This window comes from Microchirus variegatus, assembly GCF_963457635.1.
Source record: "Microchirus variegatus genome assembly, chromosome: 8".
Lineage (NCBI taxonomy): Eukaryota > Metazoa > Chordata > Actinopteri > Pleuronectiformes > Soleidae > Microchirus > Microchirus variegatus.
In genome coordinates, this window is record NC_139809.1 from 27,079,942 (window position 1) to 27,094,952 (window position 15,011).

General features: G+C 40.5%; 1 protein-coding gene across 1 annotated transcript in view; it reads right to left on the reverse strand.

The window, feature by feature from the left end:
• Window positions 1-1,358: 1,358 nt before the first annotated feature.
• Window positions 1,359-15,011, reverse strand: part of abtb2b (ankyrin repeat and BTB (POZ) domain containing 2b) — a gene marked incomplete at its 5' end in the record, with an annotated part of 52,550 nt that continues 38,897 nt past the window's right edge. Inside the window, 14 exons of the mRNA XM_083893193.1 lie at window positions 1,359-2,317; window positions 2,552-2,665; window positions 3,105-3,173; window positions 3,319-3,406; window positions 3,496-3,598; window positions 4,662-4,767; window positions 4,869-5,047; window positions 5,151-5,428; window positions 5,859-5,994; window positions 7,613-7,709; window positions 8,078-8,179; window positions 8,362-8,451; window positions 8,714-8,879; window positions 9,332-9,484. Coding sequence (XP_083749319.1) covers window positions 2,084-2,317; window positions 2,552-2,665; window positions 3,105-3,173; window positions 3,319-3,406; window positions 3,496-3,598; window positions 4,662-4,767; window positions 4,869-5,047; window positions 5,151-5,428; window positions 5,859-5,994; window positions 7,613-7,709; window positions 8,078-8,179; window positions 8,362-8,451; window positions 8,714-8,879; window positions 9,332-9,484 — 1,915 coding nt within the window. The 3' untranslated portion in view covers window positions 1,359-2,083. The remainder of the gene's footprint in view (window positions 2,318-2,551; window positions 2,666-3,104; window positions 3,174-3,318; window positions 3,407-3,495; window positions 3,599-4,661; window positions 4,768-4,868; window positions 5,048-5,150; window positions 5,429-5,858; window positions 5,995-7,612; window positions 7,710-8,077; window positions 8,180-8,361; window positions 8,452-8,713; window positions 8,880-9,331; window positions 9,485-15,011) is intronic.

Here is a 15,011-nt window from a genome sequence, read left to right on the forward strand (position 1 = left end):
TGTTAGGTCAGTTGAATGTTATTTATTACCCTCTTGTGTGTTCGTAAAAAATGGGGCAACATTTGAAGAAAATCAAAGTTTCTTTTCACTTTCCGTTGGTCTGACTTTAACAGAATTACGTGACAGGTCACAAGTCGGTCTCTGAAGAGGGAACAAGTGTGTAAACTCTTGAAAAAAAAACAACAACTATTTACCAGTAATTTAAGAATGTAGACTTAGCCTCTTTTTGGAGAGGGAATACGCTCTTCTATGGATATTTGTCAGTTTCATATTAATGTTCAAGAAGGATGCCACAGATCCCAATATACTTCTTCTTTTTGTAAATAGACAGACAGACAAACCTTGGGGTTGATGAGTCTTCTTGACCATGCTGGGGATTCCTGCTCTATGCTTTTAGCTTGTATTGCTGTGTGCATGTCAAACATGAGCTTTTCTTTGCATGGCATTAGTGTTAATGTTCCATGCCAAACTTCTCTCAGCCTTCATCGATTCTCCACAAAACTACCTTTTAATGTTTCAAATGCCCTTGATTGTCCCTTACTTTTCACCCTCTGCTTATCTCTAGCCTTCTCTTTCTTTTTTATTCACCCCTTGCTTCTGCTGTCCTTCTTCCTCCTCCTATCTTGTGCACAACGTTTTTAAACAATGCTTCCTTTACTCTGTAACTCTCTCTCTGGAAGGATCAAAGGTCTGGGCTTTATCTGTTGGTAGACGAGGCACATGGAGGGAATATCAGTACTACAAACACAAAGCAATACCCTAATGTTCACCCTCCTTTTTTTTGTTTTCTACAATGGGAAGCTAGCAGCAGGCCCACAGTGGCCTTATGACAGAGCAGGAACAAAAGTGACTGATGTAACCCCCATATAACACAACTGTGAGCATCTCCAATGCTGAAACAAATAAACTCATTCAGTTACTGTGTGTTTGTTTTCCTTTGTGTGTGTACAGGTAAGTGCATAATGTAGCTGTCGTAATTTGTGATTAATCGTCACCTTTGTAGAAATGAAATGTTATAAGCACGTTTTATATGCATTTTCCTCAAGTCCGTACCAATTAACGCAACCAGATGTCAGTGAAATGGTGTGCAGCATTAAAAATGACAAGGTTTGTTACCCAGGTTTATTACAATAATCAGCATTTAAACAGTTATTTGTGTCTTCCAATCCCCGTGTTGGATTCCGGCAGCTGTAGCTGTGTAAAAGCTTTAAACCTTAGCATACGTAAGCTTAATTAACTGTCACTGTAACTAAGTGTACCTGGAAAAAAAACCTCAGCTACACAAAAGCAACTTTCGAAAAACAATAATATTAATAATAATTTGCTTCAATTACAAACAAAATAAAAAAGGGAACACCCCGTTAAATACTCTCACATCTTTTTTTGTTTCCTCATTAAATAGAAAATATCCATCCCACTTTTTAGCAAGTGTTTCTCAGAAAATAAAAACAGTTATAGTTACATATAAAAAAGTACATTTGTTAATCCAGCGCCTACATCAATGCAGGAGGATCTGTGTCTCTCCTCCCCCACTCTGCATTATTCAGTAAAATGTGACAAAGCCAAAAGTCCAGCATGGCTTCCTCACTTCATTCTTTATAGATGCATCCAGTCTATTCACACTTTGACAGCTTCAGTCAGAACCAGGAGACTACCATTCACCCCAGTCCTTCAAGGCAGTTCTTTCTTTTTGCCAGTTTTGACCACTAGAGGGCAGCAGTGTTTAATGATTCAGAGTTGCCACCCGTTGAGCCCATCTGATTCTCCATTTAAGCTTCCCGAGCCTCAGAGAAAAAGAGTCACATTGTCCAGTTTTCCTCCCATTCAGATGCTGTACGTTAAAATGTCTGTGGCACCAAATTAGAAACACAGCTTGGTCCTCGGAGCAAAGACCGACACCGGGACACAGATAGTTATTTGGCAGGAAGTAAATGACTTTGGAAGTTCCATGGTTCCATGATCAAATAAAAAAAACCAGCAGTACTTAAAATCTGATCCTAAAATGAAACGTTTGCTTCAACGTTGCCACGATTCCCCACGGTACATCTGTCCTGTTTCCTTTCAGCATGCGTTCCTCTTCTCCTCAGACCCGGGAAGTGACGTAGAGAGAGCGTAGTCGTTGAGCTAAGGTGGCTTCCAGCTCCTCCAGAGGCGAGTCTCCCCGGCTGTGAACCAGGGTAGAGGTGGAGCTGTTGCCTTGTCGGGCTGCGGGTGGTCCCAGCAGCAGGCTCCTGAAGCCTTCTCTCTCCAGCAGAGCAGGCATCTGCTTCAAGAAGTAACCTTCACAGAAAGAGCTCAACTCCAATGAACCATGGACCTGAAAAAAAAAGACAAGACAATGGTCAAAGGAAAACTATAGATGAAAAGTGCTTAAAAGTCATAAAGCATAAAATGAGGCCTTTTATCGTTTTCCCAGTCAATATCATCACCAAAATCTAGCAATTTCTTCCTAAAACCTCAGAAACATTTGTGCTGTGCTGCTTACAGACTGATGTCAGGAACAATGTGGTCAATATTTGTCTGAATAGTTTATATTGTGTGTGTGTGTTACCTTAGCTGTCTTGTAGATGCTGACGGCATTATCCAGATTGATGTGGCGAGAGCAGATGAGTTCACAGTGTCTTTGTAGCGCCCCCAGGTGGAAGAGACTGGCAGCTGACAACAACTACAGGACCGAACACAAGCAGCAGATGCATCGTCACGTAACATCCACAAATGTATTGAAGGTAAATCTTGACCACTTGACTATACTGCTGCACATAATTTCTCTTTAACTGAACATATATAAACTGCACGTGCCGCTCTTTGCACTTTTGATCGGATGCTAAACCGCATTCTGTACTTGTACATGTGTAATGACACTAAAGTTGAATCTAATCTAATCTTTCTAAATGTATACATTTTGCTCATCATCCACACAAGTTTCCTAATCATCCAAGTCATTTCTCTGCTAGGTGTTTTTGCTTTTCTTCCAAGTTTTGTGCCCGCAAGCTGTTTTATGCTTAGTTTTGTTCCACTGACCTTTGAAAGTGGCATTTTTTTTTTTATTTACCTTTGTTTACATATGTACGGCGTGTTTTTTTATATTTTAAGTGAATTCTCACCTCCAGCAAGTCTGGCACATTGGTTTTCAGTGACTCTGTTCCTCCACAGTACAGGTATGACATCATCATCTGCAGTGAGAAGAAGTTTCATTTAGGAAATACAGAAGAGCATGTGTACTCTGTTTCTTTCGCTGTTAGACCCCAAATTAAAATGTTATTTATAGGTAAATAATACGGTGCAAAAAACCTGGAAATAAAGTAAGAATATTTGTACCTGGAAAATGCTGTACTTGATGTTTCCAATCTCCACCTCCTTGTTGGGGCTTCCATCTGGGCCAGAAGATGCCAGCAGAGACTTGAATCTAAAAGAAAACTAATATTTATGTACACTGGGCAGAAAAGAAACAAAAGCCCTTTTTATACACAACAGTGTGAACTACAGTACACCCACCTGTTAGAAGCAGTGATCAGCAGCACTCTGTGGCCGTAGAACGGTTTCCCCTCCACCACAAACGTCACATCTGACATTTCCTGGTTATTCAAGAAGTGAGGGTCTGTGGGAAACCAAATTCACAACTCCATTCACTGTTGTCTGACACGGATTTCTTGAAACGGGAAAGTCAGTCTTTTCAAGACTCGTCGACTGATATCAAATAACTCTGGATTTAGTTCCTATCTTGTGCAAACAAGAAATTATTTAAACTAAATGATTAGTCTGCAGACTACTCAAAGGGCCAATTCCAATTCCTATCTTAACCCTCAAGCTCAACCCTTAATCTTAACTGGCTGGTTATTTTGTCACTTAGAAATGGGACACCCCTTAAATGCAGATACGTCTTCAGACTGTAGGGGGCAGAATAATGCGAAAGCTGCGTCCAGTCTGTCAACTCCAAAAAAGAAGAAGAAGAACACATTTACGTCGCGATTATTTATTTATTATTTTTATTTCAGTCAAGTTATTAGGTTGTCAGTTAGTTATAAGATGATACTCATACAAATACCACAACCACGGACATATTCAGCTGACAGTTACTACACACCACGGCTTATTGAAAAGTAAACCATAGCAAACGTTCGCTTGTAAGCACCGGCCGGCTATTGACAAAAGATCGTAAAATAAAAATAAATGTTACGCAACAATGACGTCAGTAATCCATAATATGGGCCTAAACTAAGATAATATAATGCTTTTCATCATTTTTATATCTCTATTAACAAAGAAAATACTTAATTTGTATCGCACTCGCTTCGCTGCTTTCGACGCCATCTTTCTTATGTGAAAACACGCAATGCATTCTGGGTAGCCCTCGCTCCCAAGGGTGGTCTCGGAAAATCTCAATATTGAGGGCGATACAGCCCTTAAACTCGCCCCTCAACTTAATTTTTCTGAGAATCGGGACAGCACTTGCACTAGAGGGAGCGCACATTTTTGAGATTGAGGGTTAAGCAAGGAATTGGAATTCACCCTTACACTATCAGCAGGTCAGTCGATATTGAAAATAATTCGCTGTAGCCCTTCATCCCTTGAAAAAAAGTCAATATAAAGCCATCAGTCTTCTACTCAGAAACACTGAGCCATGTTTGCACAGTTGAATGGAAGAATCCGAGTTTCCTTACCCAGCTGTGCTGAAAGAGTTGCCTTCATCTGAGGGACGGCTGGAAGGGGCGCCGGGCCGAAACAGTGACTAAAAATAGCTGCCAACTGTTGGATAATGGCATCATTCTGGACGGAAATGAGCAGAGAGAAGGGGATTTTTATCACAAGAAAGTTCAACTATTGCCTGTGCGCAGTTGTGACACAATGGTGTCTGGTGTTGACGGTACCTTAGTGGTACGCAGGATGTTAAACATTAGGGGCAGGCCTGTGGTGACCAGCTCCTCACAGTAGTCCTCTTCTCTGATGGTGGTGAACTCTCTGAGGAGTGAAAGTGTGACTCCTGTTCTGGACTGCTGCTGGGCACAACGCAGCGATTCCAGCCACACATGGAGTTTCCAGGGTACACCTGGTTAGACAGAGGGGATTTGTTGTTGTTATGTAAAAATATTATTATTTTCGAAGCAAAGGTGGAAAGTAAATCCCCTTTCTTGTTGCCATCTAATAGTTACCCATAGCTCGTAGCTCCATGGTGACATCCAAGTACCCATGTTCGGCGCTGTAGTAGCTGGCCTCTTGCAGAGCCTTCATCCTGGCCTTGCAGAGCTTGGGTATGCCCACCTCTGGCAGAGCCCCTGGGCCAGAAGAAGGTGTAGGAAGGGGAGACAGAGGGAGGAAAGGGCAGATTCCAACATCTTCACCCTCCACCCCTTCAGCTAATATCTCCTCCAGAGACAGGACATCCTCTTTGACTTGTTTGGGCTGAGTCAGTAGCTTTCTCAGCACATTCCTGACAAGATAAACGGGAAGAAGAAAGTGGGGAGAAGGAGGACACACACCGGAAGGAAGGAAGGAGAAAGCATGAATTCATTAATATGCGTCTTCACTTCAAAACATAACATTCAATTCTGTGACACAGTGGCCTCCTCTCTGATTACATTAAGTGTCACCCTCCGTGTGGAATGTGAAGTGTTGAGACTACATTGTGTTCACACATACATGCAGTTGAACAGGTGGAGCGGTTCTACGCTAACAACTGGTGTTCACAGACAGATGGGCTCGACAGAGGGAGACCCTGAACTCACTTTTCACCACACGATAAAAAGGAGTTAACGTCATCATGCAGAAGTTACAAACGTCGTTGCACCGTTGAATTTGTCCCCTTTAGTTAAAAAGCTAAGCACAGTGTGTGTGTTTTTTTTAGTTCACAAATGCTGTACCTGTGTCCATGTGCAGCAGCGTGACTGAAGCAGTTCATATCTTCATACAGAGAGGATGTAAGGGCATTTCCATCATGGATCTTGGATAAGGGGTCGGCGCCTCGCGCCAGAAGCAAACTCACCATCTCATAGTTGCCTGGGAAAAGCACATAATCGCTCAATTATATACACACAAACGCCCCTGAGACATTCATATACAGTATGACAGTTTTACTGGTATATTTACTGCTGGAGTGATTCCATTTTTTTCCACAGGGTCCAATGAAGTTTTATCAGTATTTATTCTGCATGTTCAAACAACATTCACTCTAACCGCTGTTTACATGCTGTCACTGCTATGAGGAGCATGGCCGCATGTGTCTCTATTACTAGAGCTATGTGTGGCTTTCTGATGGTGCCGTAGAGGAATGCTGCCCAGAGGTTTCTGAAAGAACCACAGACAGTGCTCTGTTCTTCACTCTCTCATTTCCCCCATTCTTGTAGTGACATTCACAACTCAATCCCATGTTAGTCTTGGCGGTCCTGTGGAAAACTAACACAGTACTGATAATTGTGACTTATTATTAGTTATGGTCTCTTATTTTGTTAAATATAACTATAGAGACTGTCATCCTTTCATCTTAAACTTTTCTTGACCCTCCTACAGACCTGCTGACTGAAATGGCCGACTGCAATTTTCAAATCGCAGGAGCCAAAATGTGTCAAATTACCATTTTTTAATTTAAATATTGTCCTGACCTCTACACATCCCATGCTACAGACTGAAGAAAACATCAAATATCACACAGTAATCATTTTAAATATGTTGATGTTAAAGGTGCATTGTGTAATCATTCTAAAGCAACTGGCCATAAAATCCTCCTAATATCACAGAGACTTGAGAGATTTGCATAAAAAAAAAAAAAAAAAAATTTGCAGACTGTAAATCATGTTTATGTTTTGAAATCATGTTTTGTCAGTAGAGTCTCAGCTGCCGAGCAACCACGGGTTGCCAGATATGACAGAAAACGAAACCTAAAAGACCTCGGTATTTTGAATTTGGATGTAGTAACCGTTTTTGGTCCCATTCTTACATACGGTACCTTTAAAAATTTTAATAATTAAGTAAAAATCACCTCATTCCTCTCATACTGTGAATCATAATGCAATCGCAATTTCAGTCATATAATTGCAATTCAGTATTTGTATAAAAAATATTTGTTCAGCCCTACTATTAACACATCTCTGTTACATTCAAACCATTGTCGAATGAGTTCACACGTTTATGATTAAGCGTATCAGCTCCACACAATTCACACTGTGTTTCCTGCACACAGGAAGTGATTACTTTTATAACAACACAGACAAAGGCAAAAGCAAAATTGCACTAGTAAAGTTGAGACAACTGCAAACTGATTGGAGTAACTGGAGAAACTCCAGCAATGACAGGATTAACACTTCTAGCCCCTGTCTGCCCCCGTTGTTTTAACACCAATGCTCCCACTGTCAACTCTGATAGTATTGCTTCACCGTTCTCAGATGGACACAACATACAAATAATGTCACACTGTCTCCGGTCACAAAGACCAAACAGAAACAGGATAATAACATCAACAACTAAATCGCTAAGAGTTACGCGAGGCAGGTTTCATTGAGCTTCTATTAAACAGCTCAGGACGCAGACATACTCTAAGTCACGTCATTCACTAACATCAGCTGTGCCTTGTGTGTTGTACAGTGTGTGTGTGTGTGTATGTGCATGTGTGTAAACCCACCTGCTGCTGAAGCCAGCTGCAGTGGCGTGTCTGCCGTGCTCTCCTGCCCGTTGCGGACTGCGGCCCCCTCCACATTAGCCCCCGCATCCAAAAGGAGCTGTAGAAAGACACCACATCTGTTAGATTAAGCAATGTTTAACATCCCTGTAACTTATTTATGGACCAACCTCTGACCTCACATTTGTCATTCCGCTTTTTTCGAAGGGATTTGCATCATATCCACACTTAGAGAGCTATAACACTGCGAGAGATTTACTGCAAATAGAGCTGGCAATAGCTCAGCGATGTTTAAGACCACAATCATCTTTGCCTTTAACTTTAACACAAGCAAGCCTATTGTTGTGATAATGTTTTTGGCTATATTGTCCAGCTTTATAAATGAATATTGCTATTACGTCCAACAGATGAATGTATACACTAGCTACATCTGGTTGGCCTTTAAATGTGTACACGTGTGTTTCCGACCTGCACGACTGAGATGTGTCCGTGTAGCACGGCGAAGGTTAGCGCTGCCCACTGGCGACTGTCAGGATGCACAGAGGGGTGCTTCAGAGAGCACGGCGGAACCTGCCAAACAAAGGATAAATCAGTGTTACAAAGATCAGGAAAACACACACACACACACACAAAATTGTGACATTGGGTGCTTTAGATTAGATTTAGTATCTACGTCACAGAGCACATAATGTGAAGCATTTAAAATAAGTCCGTCCATCTGCTGAGATTGTTAAAGCATGATATATATATACCGCCACGTCGAGGTTTGCCCCGGCATCAATCAACATCTGGACTAAAGCCTCGTCTCCAGCTGCACACGCATACATCAGAGGGGTCATTCCCTGAGAAATGAAGAAAAAAAATAGTCAAATGAAGAAATAAAAAAAAATGTATAGTTTTTTTTAAATTTTAGATGGGATTTCCAGTGAATACAGCTGCACTTGTGCACTCACATACCACATAAAAACACACACAAGATTATTATATTTATATACAGAGTGCATTAAATGATTTTCTGGTTTAGTTTTTCCTCATTCCTTCCATTTACCTTTCCCCCAAATTCTATATTGTCTTGAAATATAAGTTCAAAAACGGATACAATACCTGATCATCCATGCTGTTGACGCCGTCTGGCCCCAGCAAATCAATAGCTTGGCCTATGAGGTCTGTGCGCCCACAGTTGAGCATCCGAAAACCCAAGTCTAGATGGAACTTGTCTGTGGCAGCTCTGGAGTCCAGACGTTTGAAGGAGCTAAAGCAACACTCGGGCCTGATGGGACGCAAAGATGAGTACGAAAATAAATTGTTTGACCTTCGGTTTGTGAGAAATGACTGAATGTCGTGAAACATGTGATTATAAAAGATAAACCATGAAACCTTCATGTGATTAATGCATTTTAAATATGTACAAATGAAGGTTTTATGTGGGAACTGATGGGACAAATGAAAATGAGTGAACAACAACGTATCCATAATTGTGAACCAATACAATTATAAGCTTTCGGGTAAAATAGACAAAGGCCTCATAGACACAAACACACACAGTTGACATAACACAGACTGGAGTCAAAGTTAAAATTAGATATAAAGTAATCATCCTGCTACACTCTGTTAGAGCCCATATCACTGTGTGTGTGTACTGTTGTGTTGCCATGTCCTGTTTGAAAAAAAACTCAGCTGGACATTCTATATGTGGGTGTGTGTGTGTGTGCTCTCGTTTACTTCAGCTGTCTGGGTTCACAGTCCAGTCCGGGAAGGAGAAGCCGCGCGGTCTGTCTGACATCGTCGCTGTCCACCAGCAGACTCTTGCGATGCTCGGCGTGAACTATGGCCACTCTCATCCACTCCATCAGAGGGGGCAGCAGCAGGAATGGCCTGTGAGGAAACATGAGTTATTAAGCTCTCCGACTGTATAGGCCCGACTGAGAAGAAAGGCGTCTTCACCTCTTATGATTCAAAGGAAAACAAAACCCCGTAAAACTGCCTTCAACCTGATGACTTATGAGTGTCTGGCAGTGCTTCCCCTCACGCTGACCACCGCACAATGAGTCACTTCTAAACACACCCAGACACACATACATTATGTAAACACTGCACAGAACACACTCACCGCTACCAGTCACACACACTTGCGAGCTTTTACACACCATATTATACAGCCCTGCAAACACACTCTCACCGTCAGATAACAGATGTGTCCATGTATGACTAATGAGTGGTGATGCGTGGGTTGCCAGGTTGTGCTTTTTGACATCATCTTTATTTGCCTGTGAGCTATGACTTCATTTCCATTGCGGTTTGATTAACGAGATACTGAAAAAAAAATCATCTTATTTATAAACCAGTGTTTTGATGAAATGTGTGAATATTTAAAGGTGCCATATGTAAGAATGTGGCCAAAAACGGTTACTACATTCAAAATCAAAATACCGAGGTCTTTTAGGTTTCGTTTTCTGACGTAACTGGCAACCCGTGGTTGCTCGGCAGCTGAGACTCTACTGCGGTAGGTGGCGCCACATGTCAAAACATGATTTCAAAACATAAACATGATTTGCAGTCTTCAAAATATTTTTTTTAATGCAAATATTTTGTCTGTACTGTTGTTGTTGGTGAGTTCAGTTTGTTATATGAACATTGTCTCTGTGACACATTAGGAGGATTTTATGGCCAGTTGCTTCAGATTGATTACATAATGCACCTTTAATATAATTATTTGGAATAACAGAACATAATAGAACATAAAATCGACTGATTCAATTGACATAAACCTCAGGGAACAAGAGAAAATGTGATTAATCATTAAGCAGTAAAGACAAAAAAGAGGATGAAAGAAAGCAAAGCATTAGTTCTGCTGTGGTATTTGTGAACGTGGCATTCAGATGGTTATCTGATTGCATTTTTTCTTCCTTTATTTATTTACTCTTCTCACACCTATTCTCCCAAATCCCTGCAACGCCATGTCTAGCCAGTTATCTGCTATCAATCCCTTCTTGTCTGTGCTTTTATCTTACCATGTGTGCATAGAGTGAGTCTGCGAACAAACGACTCATTATTTATAGTCTTACTCTTGTTTCCGGTTGATGATAAACATGTTGAGTGAAAGAATCTGGAGTTATTATAAAACTACTTTTAACACATTGTTCTTTTAAAAAAACCATATTGGCGCATTTCCACCTGCTCTACTCGCCTCGGCGCGGTTAAGTTGCATTTCCACGAGCGAATGTCACAGTTTAGTATGTCGTCAAAAAAGTCATCGGTTAGTATGCTGTGAAAAAATTTGACAAAAACGATGTCCTAATTTAGTGTGTTGTTCAAAATGTGACAAAAAAGTCATAGGTTAGTATGTCGTCCAAAATAAGATTATATATATATATATATATATATATATATATATATATATATATATATATATATATATATATATATATATATATATATATATATATATATATATATATATATATATATATATATATATATATATATATATATATATATATATAGTAGATTCTATTAGATTACATTTATTTGTCATTGCACAGGAATACAACGGAATTCAATGCATTCACGTACTGGACTCATTAAAAAAGAAGAAACATAATAAATAGTTAGTAAAAGAAATACATTTGCATCATCTCATTCACTCGTACATTCATGTCGTCATACACTATACTCTACTCAATGCCATTGTATGCATTAAAAACAGTAGTGCAAATATATATAATGTAGAGCATTGCATTGGTGTGGATGTCTCTGCTTAGTATATACATATATATATAAGACTCATTCCACCCTGCCAATTACCTGTTTGAACTGCTTCCCTCAGGGAAACGTTATATACACACACATATATATATATATATGTGTGTATGTATATATATATATATATATATATTTATATATATATATATTTATATTAGTAATATATTATTAAACAGTTATTAACTTAATAACGTTAGTTTAGGGACCCTTAATGTGTTACCCTTGTTTCCTTTCGATGCCATCAAGCTTCAGTCAGATGTTGGCTTCGTTTGAACACCGTTATCATGAATTCCCGCTGCTGTGATGTTATTCTTGACGATGCTTCTACACCTTTGTTCTGAGGAGATGCATACACTCCGATGCATACAATGAACAGAGGTGGAAGCAAACGTGCATGCAGAATAGCAGCATGCAGTGCTGTAGCGTTTGTGCTATAGGCATTGTAGTTACTGTTAATGAGCAGTTGGACCCCTGCAGTGCCATTTATTATCCTGATTGTGTTTACTTTAAGCAGCAACCTGTGGTTTCATATAAAACGGCTCCTTCTATCATTAATCAGTGTTTTGTTAATAATGTATAAAGAGGATAGCATTGTATTATATACAAGTTTCAGAAAGTCAGGCATTTTAATTGTCCACTGTGTAACGTTTAGAGAGTTTACTGGCAGACAATAAACACACTACCCATAAGTATGTTGTTATAAGCGTATAGTCACATTAAAATAAAGAGTTTTTGTAGGCTTAGAATGAGACTCCATGCATCAACAAAGTCCGGCATCTTGACTTCTTTTATGACATGTGAAGGCCACCATAGTTCCCTTATGTAGATGTAGATCTCACAAATACCTTTTTGATTGAACACAGAAAAAGCCACTGAAAGTAACAAAAACCTGATAAACAAAAAGACTTGGGGTTAAGCTGATTTTAAACCCAATCCACATTTTATTTGTGAGCCTGTTGACCAATCAGTGACCAGTCAGGTGTGACAGTTAACAAGAAGATAAGCGGGGGATAATTGGCTGGGGGAGGAGGGAGAGGGAAGGGTTAAATGGAGATAACGTGCATGAGGAGCTGGGAGAAGGGAGTTAGGGAGGTCAGTTTTGACAATTTGTCGCTAGACGGCCATATTTGTGAGGAGAGGAGGAGGAGCAGTGGGTCGGGGATCAAAGTGTGCACCTTTTGCTAATGGCTTCCACTCAACATAAACTGGACACAGAGAGTGTCTTTTTGTCAAAGTGTGCATTTGTGCAGGCCCATGTGTCCGTCCTCCCAAACGCCTTAGGGGCCATCCACGCTGCTGCTTTACGGCACGATTGGTCCCCGGCACGCACACAGCACTGGCACTAATTCAAAACTGAGGCAGCTTCAGTCAACCGTGTCCAGCTTTTAACACTTAACGCTCATTGATCTGTCAGAGGCATTATTATTTTATCGTATCTTTGTGTGTGTGTGTGTGTGTGTATAGAGGCTATTCACAAATTTGTCAGTGGCTCTCCACTGCAGCTCCACACAGCTCTGGCCCCCCATCCCACAATTCATCACCTCCTTTCCTTGAACTTTTCTTTTCTCCCCTTGTATTTCACTCTCTCCCCTGCTTACACCTTCAATGTGACCCCTGAATATGAGTTCCGAGCCCTCAGCCTGAAACACAAACGTCAGCTTCGACAGGGAGCGAGCGCAGCATCAAAGCTGAAATGCCTGTTACCACTGAAACCAGATAGCAATTTGGCTACCCTTTCTGACCTGGCATGTTACGGCTGCACACCAAGAACAGCAGGATACACACACAAACACACAGACAAAACCCCCCTTTAACCCTGCCCTTACCACCACCTGGCTGGCCATAAAATGACAGGCAGCTTAAATTGTGGTCAGGTGTCTTTAAACGCTAATTCAAAATCCTAACTTATTCAAAACATGAAAAGCAAATGCAACTTCACACAAACAGATTCTACGTCACACAAGTTCTCTGTGTGACCTTTTACACTATATGAAACTTCAATCAGGCCTCAAGCAGACACAGTTATGGGCTGCAGAAGGTCATGGTTGACCACTAGTATAGAGTCAGATTATTATCATAGAGGCTCCATGCGGGGGGGCTGTAACCATATCTGGTATATCTGTGGTTAATATGAGCTCCACTGGCTACTTCTTATCATAGTAACACATCTACCCATTAGTGCTGACTTCCATCCGCTCAAGGAATGAAGGAAGCACAGGGGTTTAGAGTGGTCTTTGTGGGGGGTTGAGGGTTTGAAAATGGAGGCAATCCAACATTAAAATAGGTTTATAACTTTCAACATTGATGAACATATATGTATATGTCACATACAAAATGAAGACAAATGTAATTCAGTGCAGACAGGCGAGCAGTGGTGCCTGCCCACATACACTTTGTGCAGTCTAATACTCCCAACGAGAGATCATTACTCACATTCAAGTAGCAGCTTAAAAGGATCGTAACAAAAGGGCGTGCTCTTATATTCACAAAGATTTTGCAATAACACTCTCACCACCAGACTCCTTATAATGTCTGATGATGTAGCCCACACAGACCTGGAGGTTTTGAGTTTCCACCAACGATTTTTTTGTATAAAGCATTCAATAGAGGGTAAAAGCCAAAGAGATGGAGAGGGCCCCGTTGTAGGAGAGAAGTCAGTATCATTACAAGCCACTCAACTTGTAATCACTACCAGGTTTGAACTGCTCTCTTCAACCACCTACATGGCGGTACATGCAGCGACACAGGGACGGAGAGCCAGATTGGCAGATGTCTAGATAGAAATCCAGAAATGCTGCAGATGTTCAAAAGGTAAATGTTACTCAAGGATGCGAAATCATTTCACCATGCAATCATAAATCAGGCTGATATTATAGCCAAGATTTAAAACATCTGAGGACAAAGGGGAAGAGAGGGGAGGATATTTACTGTTCTTTTCTCTTTGATGCTAATGAGGAGCCCACATTTGCTCACTCTCACTATGTCTGCTTGTTATTAAATATATACGGGGCCAGCTGTTTCTGAGTGTGTGCATGCATGCGTGTGTAGAAGAAGATCCATATTATGATCATCTAACATATTCTATATATCCTCAGTGCAGTAGAGAATACTCACAGACACACATTTAGATCTGGAAGTTTAGAACAATTGTGGGGGGGAAACATTCCAAATTACCAACACCAATGTAACACACACTTCAGTGAAAGCAATTCCATTTAAAATGTAACTAGTAATGTTTCTTACATTTCTTAAACAAGTTATAAACTCATGTTGTGCAATGTTTTAGCAGTTTATTTACAAAGACCATACAATATGATCCACTTTGTAATATTTTCGAGCTATCCCCAAAGTTTCAACCACTTGCCATGGGAATGAAAAGTAATTAACATAATTGCTCTGCACAAAGACCATCCAAGTAAAGATCTGACGAGTCCCTACCAGAATTACAGACCATTAGCACTTCTTTAAATACCCTAAAACCCTAGTCTTCAGCCTATTTCACACTCTGAGGGTGCAATTTAGCCTTCTGTCAGACTAACAATAGCATCTGGAAGCAGTTGCTTACCTGTAATTTGCCTACAGAAAATTAACACTTCAATGAACAGAAGATAAGGGGATTAGGAGTTAGCTGAGAAAGACT